Here is a 15,943-nt window from a genome sequence, read left to right on the forward strand (position 1 = left end):
ATATGGCCTAAAGTAGGTCGCTGACTTTCCAAATACTAAAATATGTTTTAGCCCCTCATACTCTCCCCAAATCTTACGAAGCTGCCATGGTGTCAGGCGGCAGGCAAACCCCCAGCCAGCGAGCCGTTTCGATCCACCTTGCAGAGAACCCGTGGCCGCCTGATCATACTAACAGTGTGCTATGCATCAACTTCACTACTACTATAACTAGTCTACACAAACGCGGACGAACGATGTGACTTCATTACATGTTCTCGTGCGACATCGTGAACGCTACCCCTGCCATACTCGACTGGCTTACAAGTTATATGAAAGATCTTCAGACAGAAGGCTACATTTGGGGGCTAGCGACTCCGTCGACTTGAACGCGGGACCGGTGAAGTATCTCGGATTGGGTGACTGGCTTGCGCCTCTGTCGTCAGCTAGGGGCCCCTTTGGCAATTTGCCTCTTGGAGACTCACGATGCAGTGAACTACGTGCCGTCTAGTACGATCAGCTGGAGGCCCGTGAATAAGTTAAATAGTCCTCTGGTCGCACAGTGTAACAGTCAAGCAACTGGACATTCATTCCAGCAGCTCCATTCCAGGCACCCTTTTTCGTTCCAGGCTGGAAAAAGCAACTTCGTTTCTCCATCCAATCATTGCAACCCCACCATAATGAAGAGTTCGTCTCTTTTGGCTTGTTTGTTCGCGGCCGGCGCACAGGCATGGATGCCCGCGGACCGCGATCTTGCTGCCTTCAACCGCACCACCGGCGACCTGAGCAAACGTGCCCCTGATTTTCCTAGTCCGAAGATTCGAGGAGTCAACCTCGGTGGATGGCTACTCTCGGAACCATGGTTGATGAATCAAGAGTGGTCAGAGATGGGCTGCGGTGACTCCTGCTCCGAGTTTGACTGTGTCAACAAGCTTGGACAGTCTCAAGCGAATGATGCATTCGACGCTCATTACGCTCGCTGGATTACACCAAGCATGATTCAATCCATGCACGATGCTGGTTTGAACACCATTCGCATTCCGATTGGATATTGGAGTCTCCACAGCCTAGTGGATAGCAGCGAGCACTTCCCCGAGATGAATCTGAAGTATCTTGACGATATTATCGACAAGGCTGCAGGACTGGGCATGTTCGTCGTTATTGACCTCCACGGCGCTCCCGGTTCGCAAAAGGTCGGCGATGCATTTACTGGACAGGTAAGCCTTCAACACTCCAATATTCCTCGACTCGACTCTAACATCCACCACAGTGTCTCCCTGAAGCGTATCTTCCAGGATTCTTTTCACAAGCCAACTATGACCGCGCAGCCAAGTGGCTTGAATGGATGACCAAGCGTATTCACAACACTCCTTCATACAAGGCCGCAGTCGGTATCATTGAAGTCGTGAACGAGCCGCAAACATCGCGTGATAAGGGCGGTATGCCCCAAGCCGAGAAAGACACTCTTACTCAAAAGTACTACCCACAAGCCCTCAAGGCTGTCCGAGACGCCGAGGACTCTCTTAAAATTGCGGACGACCAGCGTCTCCACGTCCAATTCATGGACTCCCTATGGGGCGCCGGCAACCCAAAGTCCAACCTCCCATCAGACTCCAAGGTCATCTTTGACGATCACAACTACGTCGGCGGAGCTGTAACGGCGATCAACGCCGACGCCAAGCAGGGCGATTACATGTACTACACATGCCACACTGACAACCGCCTGACCGACGGCGACACCCCCAAGATCGTCCAAGAATGGAGTCTCACCGTCAACAACGAGTACAGCACCGAGTTTGACTGGAAGCTCGATTCCACAACACAATTCTACAAGGATTGGTTCATTGCCCAGCAGCGACTGTATGAGAAGACTGAGGGCTGGATCTTCTGGACGTGGAGGACACAGCTCAACGATCCACGATGGGACTACAGCTACCTGATCTACAAGAACTGGGTACCCACCTCCAAAGCAGGACTGGATGCTAGCGCCAACAAGGACGTCTGCGCGACGTGGAACCATAGGAGAAGGAGGACAAGGGGCAGGCAGTAGGAGTGTCGTGGTGTCTACTCATGCTCGCGGCGCCGCGCATGAAGGGGTTTAGTAAATATTCTGTTGTCTTCTAGTGCTTGTTAGCCGCACAGGCTACCGTTAGCAGGAATCTTTTCCGGGTAACGAAATCTTACATTTGTATCATACCTTACACAGCAGTCCCATCCTGTCTCTTATCATGGTGCATTGCGCTCCTCGGCTGCATTTGCTAACAATGTCCACGCGAGCACAACTGCAGTGATCTTTCCCCTATCCTAACATATCGCCACAGCACCAAAGGTAGAGACTCTATGCCAAGGTGATCGCGACTCCTGAAACCCAATGAACGAGCGGTGAGAGTCCATCGTGTGATCCATCATCGTGCGACGACCGGTCACGATCGACACACGATTTTATATCAGAGATCGAGTTCCTTCCCGTAGATCAGTGTGGTCAGGCGACTGAGGAGGTCGACGAGCCATTTTGATCGGGTTGCGTTAGCCGCGGCGGTCGTGTGCCGATGTTGACCGTTTTCAGAGGTCAGATGGTTATGTCAGCTAGTGTAACGGGAGAGGAACTACAAAGTACATGTAGGACAGACATCGGGAACAGGCGATGTAGATCTAACGGAGTAAACGGAGATGAGGTTTCTCTTGGTAGGCCGTCTGGTGTTAGCGGTGACCACATTCGTGCTATTAGCTGACATGAAATCTCGCTGTGAGAAAGTACCTTCTAATTCTGCTGGGTCTTGACAGGACGTGATCGATCGAACTTCAAGAGGCTGGTACAGCATTATGCACTTGTTGCTCTCGTTTCAGAGGCGAAAGGGGTGAGCCTTAGTTCCGCGAAGCTCTTGTGGAAGGCGGTTGTGAACGTCGGTAACGATGAAACAATTCAATTCGACACTGCGTAGAGGAACCGCAGAGTTGCATCTAACACCGGACCCAGGCCATAGAGGCGGTATATCGTTCCAAACGCCTGTATTGCAAACCCAAAATGCAAAGATGGAAACGCCGAACTATTTCTGTAAACACCGGTCCGTGAGTGCGTACGCAGTCCTAAAGTACAAAGAATTATGAGATATTAACAGGCCATGTCGGGCACGGTTCGTCGTTAGTCGTGACTTCAGAGGCGTCATAAACGCATGGGCAAAAGTATCGGAATATCTGAAAGACAGGGACGTCAGGCTAGCTGACGCTCTGCGAAAGAGCTGAAGATAGATGAGACGCAAACTTGGCGTCAATGCCGTCTTCCTGTACGCCGAGGCCGAGGCCTATACCACTATCATCATGGTTTGGCTCTTGTTGGGAAGTGTTCATGTCGTACTCGTACTGAAAGCTCATGTTGTATTGTGATGATGGTTGAGTAAATCGTCCAGCATTGACTGATGATCTTGCGTTAGTCAACTACCATGTGAGGCTAAGTTGTGAATGAATAAACTCACCTTCTTGATTTGACCCATTGTCCTGGATGGTGACATGGCTAGCGTTGGAGATGAAGGATTGATCTGGTCCAAAGTCGGCTTCCAGGCTGCTATACCTGCTCTCGTTGTTGCTGCCGCTGCCACCGTTCGTCATGGCCGCATTGAGGGATTCACCCATTACAGGCGAGTAGTTGGACGAGCTCCAGTCTGGGGGTGCATGGCCTAGAAACCCACCTAGTGATGCTAACCATTGCGCCATCTCATCCACGAAGACCTTGGTGAGCCACCAACCTTGGAAACTGATTCCATTCTCGACGGTGATCTCGCGTATGGCGGCCGAACCAAGCGCACTGATGCAGTGCATGATCGTGCGAGCGTGTGCGCCGGGAAAGCGGGACGGCAATTGTGTCAAGAATGCTGCGATACGATCGATGACGGACTCTGAAGGATCTGCGGGTGGGTCGGGATATGCTGCGCGATGAATGGTGCCGGAAGGCAATTGGATCTCTTGTGGTAGCGGGCCTAGCATCGAGCGGATCTCGGTAGTTAGGATGTTGTAAACCTCCTCGTGCGCACAGGAGGCGGGCAATTCGTTGGCAATGATGCGTTTGATGTTGACGTGCTCCAGCCAGTCAGCAAACATCTGGGTGCGATGGCTCTCTGCGGTGAGCATGACGGCTGCTGCGTGTGCAGCAGAATTCACACGAAGCATCTGTCGGAGAAGATGTGCGAACAATGTAGCGGGTTCCAGCTTTGCTTCGAGTACATGTATGGGCAGCGGCGCGAACTTGGCGGCAATATGTGCATGTAACGTCTTTGCAACGTTATCGAGGAATTTTAATACTGCCGGTGGCGCTACCTGTAGGGTGAGCTGGGAAACGTTGCGAATCATCTTCTGGTACATCATCCAGTCGCACTCCTTGATCCATGGAGCCAGTTCGGGAGAAGCGAACAACTTCTGCACTGGCACAGTTAATGTCCCGTGGAAAGTACCAAAGAGGCGGAAGAATTGCTTCTCCTTGCAGTATCGCACTGAGTCGACCAGCGAAACGACATGTGAGCGGTACATGGCGACGAGATTATCGGCGGAATCGGGATCGGTACGCGCTGGTAAATAGGGTTTGATGTCTGGCAATTCGACTACGAAAGCATCTGGAGCTTCGAGGATATCTGGCGTTGGAAACTTGAGCTCGTGCTCGTACGACGTCTTGGTACGCGCGTGAGATGGGTAGAAATTGGAAGAGTAGATGTCGGTGAACAAGACGCCGCGGGACGAGGCTGGAGTGTAGTAAGTGTTCTGCGGCTCCACGCGTGCCTCTCGTGGTGGAAAATGTGCGCTGTCTGCAGGTAACCGGGGGATAGCACTGAAGCTGTTAGCAATTGACACACCAAGTTGTGGAAGTCACATACTCAAGGTTGAGTCTCGGTGTCCCAGAAGCCTGACGCTTCATAGCATGATGGGCAGCGGGGCCGTTGCTGCCCCGACGTGCCTCTTCAGCACTGTCGTTGTCGTTGATGAGTTCGAGATCGACGTAATGGTACTTGGACTCTCCGCGAACACCGAGGCGCCTGGTCTGGATGCCGGGGAAAATGACGCGAACGAGCTTGCCGAAAGATGCTGGGTTCAGGGGGATGACGCGATCGGTGCCGCAGCGCTCTGCGTACTTGGAGTAGACGCGGTTGCGCGGCACTGACGTCTTCGCAACACGGCAGACAGACTGTAACCTGGGGCGCGTTAGCACTGTTCCTGCGTAGAGGCGAAGTACCTACCATAACATGGCGAACAGTTGTTTCGACTTCTCTGCCTTGGATGTTCTGTCATTCTGAATGACCTCAGCTGCGACCTCCCTGAGGTTGCGGCCTTCGTTCTGGTTGAGCAGCTGGCGCAATTCCTTGTCGTTGGTCGCGGCACCTGAGGTCGACGGCCTTTTTTTCTTATCCTCCGTATCCATCGGCGGCGCCATGAAGCTATGTTGTTGCGAATGTTGTGAATGCTGAGAGAGGGAGTTCTGATAGGCATGGTGATCGGGTTGTGCGGGTTGACTGTTCGGTTGAGGGTGAGACGCGGTTGGGTCGGCTGGGTAACCAAGATACTGCTGAACACTTTCTAGACTCATATTGATAAGCTGGTCCTGCGCGCTGACCTGTTGCGCGGCCTGGAGTAATGCAGGCTGTAACGCTTCACTGGTAGTGAACGGAGCATGATACTGCGGCTGCTGGGGAAATTGGTTGGGCCGCGGTTGCTGCGGTTGTTGGAATTGCTCGAACGAATGCACGCTCGTCGTCGACGCGCGTGAAAGAGGACGATTGCTTCTCGTAGACATTGACGTATTCGATCGTGACCGGCGGATATCGGTCATGTTGCGGACGCCGGCTGGCAGATTTTCCGTATGTTTACACCAAAACAATGCGATGGCAACGGCGCTGAGGAGGCGGCAACACAGTCGGCAGAGTGTCTAAAGTACGCGACGGTAATCCCAAGAAGACCAAGGTGTCGTGAGTAGGCTGATGGCGCTGCTCGCGTGTAGCTCGAGTCTCAGCTGTTTTCGGGGCTGGCGGGTTTGTTTGTTTGGGCCAGGGACTAGCTCAACACGTTGTTCCGGCAGATAGGATGTCACCAACGTGGTAGAATGCTCCGCAGAAGAATATCCGGCTCCAACAAGGGTCGTAAGCGTCGTCGGTCGCCCTCGAGCGGGTTTGTTGTGGGATAGGAATTGGATGTTTACGCTTCCGTCTGAACTCGGTCACGCCTGCAGCAACGGAGACTGGCCGGCGCGCTTGGACCTCAACGGTCACGTGCCAGTCGTCATAATGCCCGTGCAATCGCACTACTCTCTAATTGCCAATGTAAAGGAAAAAGAGACAGGTGAATGCGACATTACCAACGCCCGGGATACGGCTTCGTCGAACGGCTGGACCGATGCACGCGATCTTGTCTCATCGGCATGCCATTGCTGCGTTCTGGCTGGCTCGTGAAAGGCGGTGACGTATTTAGCGATGACGAGCCCACTTCCTCCATCCCACAATCTCCAGGCTCCACGTTCCTGCTCCTCCCTACCTACTGAACACATTGCAGCCCTTCTGCTTCTTCAACCACAACCCGTTGCATCCCACCCTTTCGCAACCCATCACACCCAACCTCCCAACAACCCTCAACATGTCTGTCCAGGATAGAGCCCAGGCCCAGCTGTCGCAGCTCGACAAGGAGGTAAGCGCTCTCGCTTCTGCACAAGGCACAATTGTCAAAATACGCCTTGTCCCGACGATTCCGACAGGAAAAGCAACGGTTTTGATATGAGGCCACGTTTACTGACGATGTCGTGTTCCAGCTGTCCAAGTACCCCGCACTCAACAACTTTGAGAAGCAGACATCGGTCCCCAAGGTCTACATGATCCTTGGTCTCGCTGGTCTCTACTTCTTCCTCATCTTCTTCAACATTGCCGGAGAGTTCCTCGTCAACATTGCTGGATTCATCATTCCCGGTTACTACTCGCTCGAGGCCCTCTTCAGCGCCAGCAAGGTCGATGACACCCAGTGGTTGACTGTATGTGTACCCCGCTTTCTTATCGCTGGCAAGACAGCTGGCCAAATTGTGTCCACAATAAACTTGGGATGGGGCTAATGCGATGCCGCAGTACTGGGTTACCTTTGCCTTCTTGACCGTCTTCGAGAGCGCTGTGAACGCCGTCTACTGGTTCCGTAAGTACAGCCAGATCGTCTGCATGATCCGCAACTGACGTCCGCAGCCTTCTACTACACCTTCAAGTTTGTCCTTATCCTCTGGATGTCTCTTCCCCAGACTGCGTATGTAGCAGCCCCGTCGCGCACATTAATACAAGCTTACACTCCCTAGTGGTGCCCAGATCGTCTTCCGCTCATTCCTTCAGCCCGTCTTCTCGCGCTACTTCTCCGCGACAGGCTCCACCGCTGCCGACCTCCGTGCCAAGGCCGACTCAGCTGGCAAGCCTCATGCCTCGTAGAGCAGTCGCGAGCATAACACTCTTCTGGCAGTCGCACGGCTAGACGATAATGATAAGGACGAAGTTCGGGATATAACCTCTGCTGTGCATGAGAGACCCAGCTTCTCAAGGTGTGCGGCTGTTGCAGCTTGGAAACGCTGCATGGACAATGGTTTACGAGCTACGGATAGCGTTCATGACAGGGTTGACGTACGAAAGAAGAGGCAGGCATCCTTACGTTTCATGATCATTTGCCCATAAGGGAACCAATCGGGTAGGAAGTTGTGGTCTTTGGCAGTGGGTTCAGGTGAATCGCTTGTGAGCAATAATATAGTGTACCGAGTCTGGCTAGCCCTCTGGCTAGAATCAGTTACATATTCATTACCATTTTCAATCAAGGTCTCATATTCATGTTTACGGAAAGGAACCTTCAGCGACTTTCCTGATGACTCAAATACAAGAGTTGTCTAAAGAACCATACACTATCATGGATGGATCTGAAGTTGCTGGCTATCTGTAGCGACTGGGATACCGTTGTGCTATCCTACTCAGCAACATTACATTGCCTACGATCCTCAGTGGTGGGATGTACATTGCGGTCAAACAACTAACGTTTGTCCCAGATGCACTCGACTTTGGCAGCTGGATCGTGTACGGCATCCCCATATTCCTGTTCATCATGAGTCCAAGAAAAGTGCAGATTAACTCGTCTTAGATGTAAACAATAAGCCAGATTTGATAACTTCATGCCTGTCATCACGGTGTTTGATTGTGTCGTCATGATATCTACCATCATTACACAGACTACAACCGAACGGGCGCTAAGAAAGCATACCTACATAGGTATATGAACCGCTTATTCAATGGCCTCAGGCATCGTGCCGCGCTGATGAGCCAAGATTACAGATTTCCTCAGACCTCGGGATTGTGGGGCCGGAAATTGGCTTGTTAGGTTGGCACCAATAAGACCCGAGTGGCTCTGATTATGTAATGACCTTAGCTCGCGACAGCCGCCTGGGTTCCATCAGGGGACTTGACCGCTCCTCCTGAGACACCTAACCGCCATTCCGCAACCATGAGTGAGGATTCTACTGACGACTCAACTTCCGACGACTCGACTTCCAACAACTCGACTGCCAACAACTCGAATTCCGACAACGAGTCGAACTCTAGAACTACCACTGCTGCGATCCGTTCTAGGACTGCTGCAATAAATTCCAAGAACGCTGCAATCCGTTCCAAGGCTGCTGCAATCCGTTCCAAGGCTGCTGCAATCCGTTCCAGGACTGCTGCATCCCTTAAGATTGATGCATCTTTTTCTTGGGCTGCTGCATCTCTTTCTTGGAGAGATGCATCCCTTTTTAGGACTGAAACATCCCTCTCTTGGGATGATATAATCCATTCTGGGACCGCTGTAATTAGTTCCAGGACTGCTGCAATCCGTTCTGAGACTGCTGTAATCCGTTCTGAGACTGCTGTAATCCGTTCTGAGACTGCTGTAATCCGTTCTGAGACTGATGCAATCCGTTCTGAGGCTCATGCAATCTGGTCTGAAGCCATGCGCGATACACCTTCAACATCGTCCGACTCTGAGGAGGGTTCTACATTGTCCAACTCTGAGGAGGGTCCTACATTGTCCGAACTTGAGGAGGGTCCTACATTGTCCGAACTTGGGGAGGATTCTACATTGTCCGATTCTGAGGAGGGTCCTACATTGTCCGAACTTGGGGAGGATTCCACATTGTCCGATTCTGGGGAAGAACACTCCGATACCTGCAACAGCGACGACATGAACGAAGACACACGAGAGTACTACGAAGAACTTGCGCTAAATCCACGTCGGCCCCGGTCATTTGACCGCTTCCTCGATCTACCAAAGGAGCTGCGTCTTATGATCTACGAATATGCCGCAGATTGCCAACGTCGCTTTCGATTCGTGAATCAATACGTTGCCATCACGAACTACGAATCCATAACGCCCATTCATCTCACGTGTCGAGCAATTTGTGCGGAGGCTGCACCTCTGATGAAATCTATCGTTGAAGCACAGCGAGTCCCGCAAGCAATGCGAGTCCCCCGTATCATCGTTAATGAACGGTCATGGGATAAGATGGACGGTAACAGTGAGGTTATCAGCAAAATTTGCAGAGTGTGCGAAGAAGCCAGATCAAAGAAAGTCAGCGTAAAGAAGGTGGACAAAATCATGCGGAAATCGGATGCAGACCAATATGGCAAAACGGGTTGGCCATACCACCAATACTCCGAGCGAGCATGCGAGGTCATTGCCAACTTTGCCAACTCCGCGGCCATGTATTTCGCTCGGCACGATCCTGAGAAGGCTCCTTCGTTATCTTTTCCCCGATTGTCCAACGATGCTATCGTAGTGTATGTCGCGTTGGTAGATGCTCCGATTGAAGAAACTCCGTTCTTCCGGAGTTTCTTCAAAGACGTAGGAGTTGAAATGCAACAGCATGTCGGTCCTTGTATGGACTCTACCGAGGACATCCACGAAGAATACTCTGTCATTGGAGAGGAAAATGATTACGATGGCAAGCACAGCGTCGTCCTGTACGATGTAAGGCGGGAGCCACGAGAATGGGAAGAGGGAGAACCTCCTGTTGAAGTCTACTACGAGGGTGTTATTGATGAAGAAGCTTGGGAGCGGGACTGGACATAATGCGCTAGGGAACTATGGAAAGGATCTATTACAGTACGGATGTTGAGAAGGGGGTGTGAAAAGGTTGAAGAGCGTTCAAGGTGCTCGTGATACGCTTTCAATCGGGACGGACATGGGTGGCACAAATTTGCTCGTGTTTCTTTCAAGGTTATGCTTTGTTGGTATTATATTTTCTCCTCCAGAAAGATGCCAACGAAACCCACCCTAGGGCATTAATAAAACTTTTGAAGATGTCATCTCCTCTTTTCCCACAGAATTCAATTTGCTCGCTTATCAGTGTCTGTGCTAGATTGCCTTGCTAGGATTAGGCTCCGGAAGCTTTTCAAGCCATTTAGCGTAATAAGTGGTCTCTCCTAGACCATGTTCACTGACGTCTTCCGGGATTGTGATACCCTTTGCACGATAAAGTTTCCCGACTGTTGGTATTGGCGCGCCTTCTAACAATTTGGCGTACACAGGAAATCGTGCATCACGATCAACCTCAAGGTACGTGACTAAGACGGACTCGAACAAAGGCTTGATGCAAGTATAGGTGACGCGGCCCTCAAACTTCCAGCAGATGCCAGTCTTCAGACTAGCAGGTTCTGGATTCCTCGCCAGTTCGATGCTCTTGATGTCGTGGATGCTGCTGTAGAGACCGGGACTGCAGAACTTGCCGATGACTTTATACGTTTTATAGAGCATATCTGGCAATTCCTCGTACAAGGGCGCAGTAGCTGAAGAGATGAAGTGGCATTTGATGGTTTCGCTCCGGGGAAAGCCACATGGCAGTATCGTGAAAGTCATCAGGCCGTCTTCGCCTTCGTCGGCCCAACATTGCTCTACTCTGACGATGGTGCCGGTGAACATTATCGTGGTCGGCAGTGAGCCTCCTATGTTGACTTGCTCAAACTCAGGGCCCACGTTCTGTGCGATTACTCTGTCCCATTTTGTGATATTCCAAAGGTTCCCGTGATCATCTTGTCCCTCTACCAAGAGAGCGTCCGCGATGTCATGGGGATGAATCCCCCTCTTCCGCGTGGCTTCGCGCAGGGAACTAAATTGCGAGTTGAGAAAGTCGTTCGATAAAGCTCTGAAGCCATCGGCTAGGTCGATCCTCGTTTCCATCATGTCCTCATTGTTCAGACACCAGAGCAAATAGCTGGGGCTGGTGTCTGCGACTTGTTTGATGGTCTGGCCGCAATGCTTTCAAGTCGAACTCGTACACTTCATCTGATGTGTCTGCTTCACAGGCTTGAACTGCATGTTCCAGGGAAGACTGCGATAAGGGTTGCTTCCCAGATGACTTCCTGATACCAGAATCTTTGGTGGGCGATAAGACAGATGCTTGGTTCTTATGTCGAGGTCTCCATTGAATTATTGGTGCGTCATCGTCGGAGTTATTCATGGCTTGGGGTTGTTGAGTTTTAGCTACAGATTGATATGTAAATAGGATGTTATGAGATAACTCTGGGTAGTCCCAAGTGCGGGCTGCAGTAGGTTATACGGACGAGAACACAAGGGGTAGACACTACCGAGACTTCGACTGCTCCACCTATGTCATCCCAGACCTCGCCCCGCGGAGTTGGACCCGGGAAGAAGCACTTATGCAACCCTACGTTGCACCAGAGTTCGTCACTTCCTCGTCCGTCCCCTCTCGAAAGAAAGGAATAGATTGGATGGTCCTGCGGATGGAATGAGGTCCCGCAAGGCGATAGCTATAGCTACAACGACAGCACGAAGCGTCGTCGATTTCAGCGCGGGATCTCCATTCAGAGTGTCGCACATTGAGGGACGACACGCAGTTTCCGAGTGGAAGGTAGGTGACGCAGGCGGAATGGTAATCACCGTGACACGTTCAGGGATCCTTGCAGCACACGCTCGGGCCACGTCAGCCCCCACTTTCAAACGGCTGCCACCGCCGTGCACATGCGAGGACGACTAGTCGCATTCTCCGCTCGACCCTCACATCGTGCCGCGGTAGTGTCTTCAAGAATTGACCAAAAGCTCCTTGCCGACTTCGTCTTCCATTTGCTTTCTCCAGGGCGTATCACTTTGGGTGGTTTAGCAACGCGTCGTGCAGGTGCTCTACATCGTCAACGCGTTGCGCGTAAATTCGAGGCGCACACCCTTACTCAAGTTGCGGCACAATTTCCTATGCATACCGTGTTATGCGATCGAGATCTCCTCGCCTGTAGCGCTTGACTATTTCTTCTCCAGGTCCGAACTCGACTCTGCAAAATTCTCTTCTTGTCTTTCCGCGATCGTGTCCTGGAACGAACAGTTCCTTTTCATACCACCCACGATGAGCTCCGGCGTCAAGCGACAGCGGCAACCAGCCGCATCCTCCAATGCCGAGTCCTCCAAGAAGCGACGTACCCAGACGCGCGCAGCACCCAAGAGCCGCGGTCCCTACCGTTTCACCTTCGGCAAATACAGAGGCAAAACCATACAAGAAGTACACAATGTAGACTATAGTTATATCGAAGACTTCATCGTCTTCAACGGGATGACAGGTCAACACGACTTACTCCAGAAACATCCTGCACTGAGAGCTGGTCTGCGCAACCTACCGGAGTCTTGGTTGGAACGAAACCCACGCTTAGAACAACTTCTGGACAACGACCAGCCAGGTGGTCCCAGTATTTACGAGTACGAGGCCGTGGTCCCGATGCAAGGTCATCTGAGGATGAACGAACGGAGCAGCACTTGCAGGTTCTGGGAACTGATGGACCGTGACAATTGCATGGTATTTCACGAGGACCTCTCGCGAGATGTCAAACTGGACGAATTCAAGGAAGCGCTGGACGATTCACGTTTCGCCAATGGATTGAGTCCGATACACATAGCATTCACTGCAACGGTCATCCGTGCTGAGCGACATTTTACGGAGTTCGGAGTAGGTGGCTCGTGGGGCGATCCGTTAAAGATACTGCCATGTGGTTGGCCTTGGGAATCTCCTCTGAGTACCGAAGTCAAAGTGGCACTCACTGGTCAGGACACGGTGTGGGCAGAGAACCTGAAGTCTGTGGTAGCCGGGCATTATCGTTTCAGTGGAAGTCTTGGTACCGGATCTTCTCCCCCCAATGATTGGCCCAAGAGTCTCGACGTTCTCAAGGATCCTGAGACTGTCGAACCGAGGAGAGGGTGCTGCTTTCGAATTGCTGGTAGAGTCAAAAAGGTGGATGGTAGGAGTGTCAAAGTGAGCGTCAAGAGGGAGAAGACTCGTTATGCGGATGGCTGGGAGAAGGATGTCACTGTGGAATTGTCGAAGGACGTTCAGGAGCCTGATGTCGGCGCGTCATGTGTGTTCAAGGGTCATCTCGAAAGATTTACTCCAGTTTTCAAGGATGTAAAGTTCATCGCGGAGACATGTAAGAAGGTTGAAGAGTCAACATCCGCGTCGTAGTCAGATGTTCTTGTTAATGAGGTATTCGTGTCGAATTCGTAGTGCTCGGTTAAACTCGGTATGTGCGGTCCATCACCATTTTACAACATGTAGAAGTCCTTGCTCAGTAAAGGGCTTTATTGGCTTGGCCTACACAAGCAGTTTTTGTGTGTCTTGCAATCACCGCCCCGACCTATGACCACAAGTCAAACACCACAACTTCTCCCCGTCTCAACACCCAATCCTGACACCTTGCAGCCAATACCTCCCTTCTCCGTCACCAGCCCCGCATCATCCCGCATCAACCTTCTTCACAATATGTCACACTTCGACCTCGTTGCTTCGCCCCCTCTGTTGGGATGAGTCTTGTACCCGTCCCTATCCCTCTTGGATCTCTTTTTCGAGCACCCCTGGCATTGCTCCGCATCAAGATAGTTATGCTGCATCGGGTTGCAATAGTCGCAAAACCAGTAATCGAATGGAGGGCTATTGTCATTGAAGCCTGCGCTGGTACCAAAGTGCCATTCATTCGGTGCGAGATTGTTGGGGTTTGACATTATCAGCGAAGTCTTCGGGGCGTACGTATGAACGTGGTGAGGTGTAAATATGGAGACTGGTTGGTAGTGTTGGACTTTGGAGTGGTTTTTGGGAAGATCTTTGTGGGACAGTGGCTGTGAAGTAGACGATAGTAATGAAGTAGAGGATACTTTGAGGGAAGTGTTGTTTTTGTATCTTGATGCTGTGATTTCACTGCTGTGGCCTGTACTGTGTAGGAAACTTGTAGACTGGGGACAGAAAGAAACCCCTTTTATACTCGTTCCTGTATGACTATCGTGCCGTTCTTCTGACTGCTGAGCACATATCTGACCATGTGGGCGAGCAGAGTCATCCATCTTGTCAGAATCGCGGGGAATTGGGAAGACACGGTATCAATCGACTCTTCTTTGAAGTCATGTCTACTAGCCACTCTATCCTGTGACCAGACCCGTCATCGAGGTAACACGAAAGCTCGTATCAGGCGCCCGGACCAAATGAAGAGATTTGGAATAACTAGGTTAGGTAGAACGTCATCAATCTTGGATGGTGTAAAATCAATCGTTAGAACAAGTTCTACCATCCATTCATGATGATCCCACAAGTCCGCACGCAATCCAACCAATGCCGCAAAACCAACGAGTCTGACGCCACAGAAATTACCATGTACGATATAGAAAGAACATGTTCTCCTTCCAGCTCTTAGACAGTACCCGCAATACTCAAGTCCCGAATCTCTTGCAACACCTCTTCCACCCGCGCATCCAGCTCGCCCTGTGCATACTGATCTCTTGTGTTCGCATCCAGATACTGCTGCACTTGCGCCATTCTTGAGTACGCTTCCGCACAGAACCTCAGCTGAATCTTGACCAGGGCCTCGAAACTAGGGTCTAGGTATGGTACTCGCAGGTCGATGAGCTGGGGCAGCTCAGTTGTGAGGGTGTCGTTGAGTTGATCGTACGCGGCCTTGGCGAGTTGTTCGTCCTTTTCAGCGCGCGGTAGCTTGGTAACATCCTTGTCGGGTTTGTCGGTGAGCTTCCGGACTTGCGCGCGCATGCGGTCGTAGTCCATCTGCTTGTGTTCTCGCTTTGTGATGCAGGCGTTAATGTCGGGGAAGTAAGAGCAGAATCGCTGGATGGGGTCTAGGACGGTTGTTCGGTAGGGGCCGTCGAGGGCTTTTATCGTCTCGGCGTCTAGGTCGGTGACGGCTTGCTTGTAGGAGCGCGATACGCCGTCTTTGGTGCCTGCGTCGCCGTAGAAGGCGTCGATGGTTTCGGCGATGCGCATTTGTGAGGCGGTCATGGCGCGCAGAGAGTCGAGGTAGCCCTTTGCTTCCTTTTGCAGCTTGTTCGCGGCGGTCTCCATAGTACGGTACCGGCTGGCGTCATGTTAGTCGTGGGACTACGGTGGGATGCCTTATTCTTGTATGAAGTATGCATCTGATGGATTGGAGAGCGTACCGCTGCTCAGTCTCGAAGTCGCGGTCATTTGTGCGCTCGACTTGGCCAGTCTTCATAAGAACCTGCGTTGTCGCGCGATTGACGCCTTTCTTGAACCCTGCGTCTGGTGAGCCGGCGGCTTCCTGGATGATCGTCGAGGGGCTCCTTACCGGTCCAAGACATGATTGCGCTGTAGTCCCTCTACTTCCGGGCGATGGTATGTATAGTGAGGTGTGTGAGGCTTGGGATCGTGGGTGGTAGTCGTGGTGTTGTGGGGAGAGTAGCGTGAATGGAGAAGGAGGCCGTGGTTGGGCGCAGTCGGGTGGTTGTTGGCGGGCGGCAGTGCCACAATGACGACGCTACAAGACCCCGGCCGCGCTTTCTGGTGGCTGAGCAACCGCGATTCCGATTTTGATACCACGACCTGACTTCAATGTTTTCACTTCGACCGCTGCAGCGTGCAGCCCCCTCATCTTTTCGTATATGCTCAGGCTGCCTGCGGGAGTACTCCATCGCCTCTCCAGCGCGACAGAATGCC

General features: G+C 51.9%; 7 protein-coding genes across 7 annotated transcripts; 4 read left to right on the forward strand and 3 right to left on the reverse strand.

The window, feature by feature from the left end:
• Positions 1 to 656: 656 nt before the first annotated feature.
• J4E93_007439 (uncharacterized protein) lies at positions 657 to 2,026 on the forward strand (the record flags this gene model as incomplete). Its single annotated transcript, XM_049345346.1, has 2 exons — positions 657 to 1,193; positions 1,247 to 2,026. 2 exons carry the CDS (start codon positions 657 to 659, stop codon positions 2,024 to 2,026), a joined length of 1,317 nt encoding a protein of 438 aa, XP_049197576.1.
• A 1,166-nt stretch (positions 2,027 to 3,192) lies between these two features.
• On the reverse strand, positions 3,193 to 5,545 carry J4E93_007440 (uncharacterized protein; the record flags this gene model as incomplete). Its single annotated transcript, XM_049345347.1, has 4 exons — positions 3,193 to 3,389; positions 3,450 to 4,792; positions 4,839 to 5,153; positions 5,199 to 5,545. 4 exons carry the CDS (start codon positions 5,543 to 5,545, stop codon positions 3,193 to 3,195), a joined length of 2,202 nt encoding a protein of 733 aa, XP_049197577.1.
• A 1,040-nt stretch (positions 5,546 to 6,585) lies between these two features.
• Positions 6,586 to 7,409, forward strand: YOP1 (ER membrane protein DP1/Yop1; the record flags this gene model as incomplete). Its single annotated transcript, XM_049345348.1, has 5 exons — positions 6,586 to 6,636; positions 6,758 to 6,973; positions 7,065 to 7,128; positions 7,176 to 7,233; positions 7,283 to 7,409. 5 exons carry the CDS (start codon positions 6,586 to 6,588, stop codon positions 7,407 to 7,409), a joined length of 516 nt encoding a protein of 171 aa, XP_049197578.1.
• Positions 7,410 to 9,177: 1,768 nt separating this feature from the next.
• On the forward strand, positions 9,178 to 10,065 carry J4E93_007442 (uncharacterized protein; the record flags this gene model as incomplete). Its single annotated transcript, XM_049345349.1, has 1 exon — positions 9,178 to 10,065. One exon carries the CDS (start codon positions 9,178 to 9,180, stop codon positions 10,063 to 10,065), a length of 888 nt encoding a protein of 295 aa, XP_049197579.1.
• Positions 10,066 to 10,350: 285 nt separating this feature from the next.
• J4E93_007443 (uncharacterized protein) lies at positions 10,351 to 11,175 on the reverse strand (the record flags this gene model as incomplete). Its single annotated transcript, XM_049345350.1, has 1 exon — positions 10,351 to 11,175. One exon carries the CDS (start codon positions 11,173 to 11,175, stop codon positions 10,351 to 10,353), a length of 825 nt encoding a protein of 274 aa, XP_049197580.1.
• A 1,174-nt stretch (positions 11,176 to 12,349) lies between these two features.
• J4E93_007444 (uncharacterized protein) lies at positions 12,350 to 13,453 on the forward strand (the record flags this gene model as incomplete). Its single annotated transcript, XM_049345351.1, has 1 exon — positions 12,350 to 13,453. One exon carries the CDS (start codon positions 12,350 to 12,352, stop codon positions 13,451 to 13,453), a length of 1,104 nt encoding a protein of 367 aa, XP_049197581.1.
• Positions 13,454 to 14,668: 1,215 nt separating this feature from the next.
• HOB3 (BAR adaptor protein Hob3) lies at positions 14,669 to 15,588 on the reverse strand (the record flags this gene model as incomplete). The annotated part of the gene is made up of 3 exons (XM_049345352.1): positions 14,669 to 15,344; positions 15,427 to 15,523; positions 15,576 to 15,588. 3 exons carry the CDS (start codon positions 15,586 to 15,588, stop codon positions 14,669 to 14,671), a joined length of 786 nt encoding a protein of 261 aa, XP_049197582.1.
• Between the last annotated feature and the right edge of the window lie 355 nt (positions 15,589 to 15,943).

The sequence above is a fragment of the Alternaria ventricosa genome (genome assembly GCF_023758065.1).
Source record: "Alternaria ventricosa strain BMP 2768 chromosome Unknown scaffold_13, whole genome shotgun sequence".
Taxonomy (NCBI): domain Eukaryota; kingdom Fungi; phylum Ascomycota; class Dothideomycetes; order Pleosporales; family Pleosporaceae; genus Alternaria; species Alternaria ventricosa.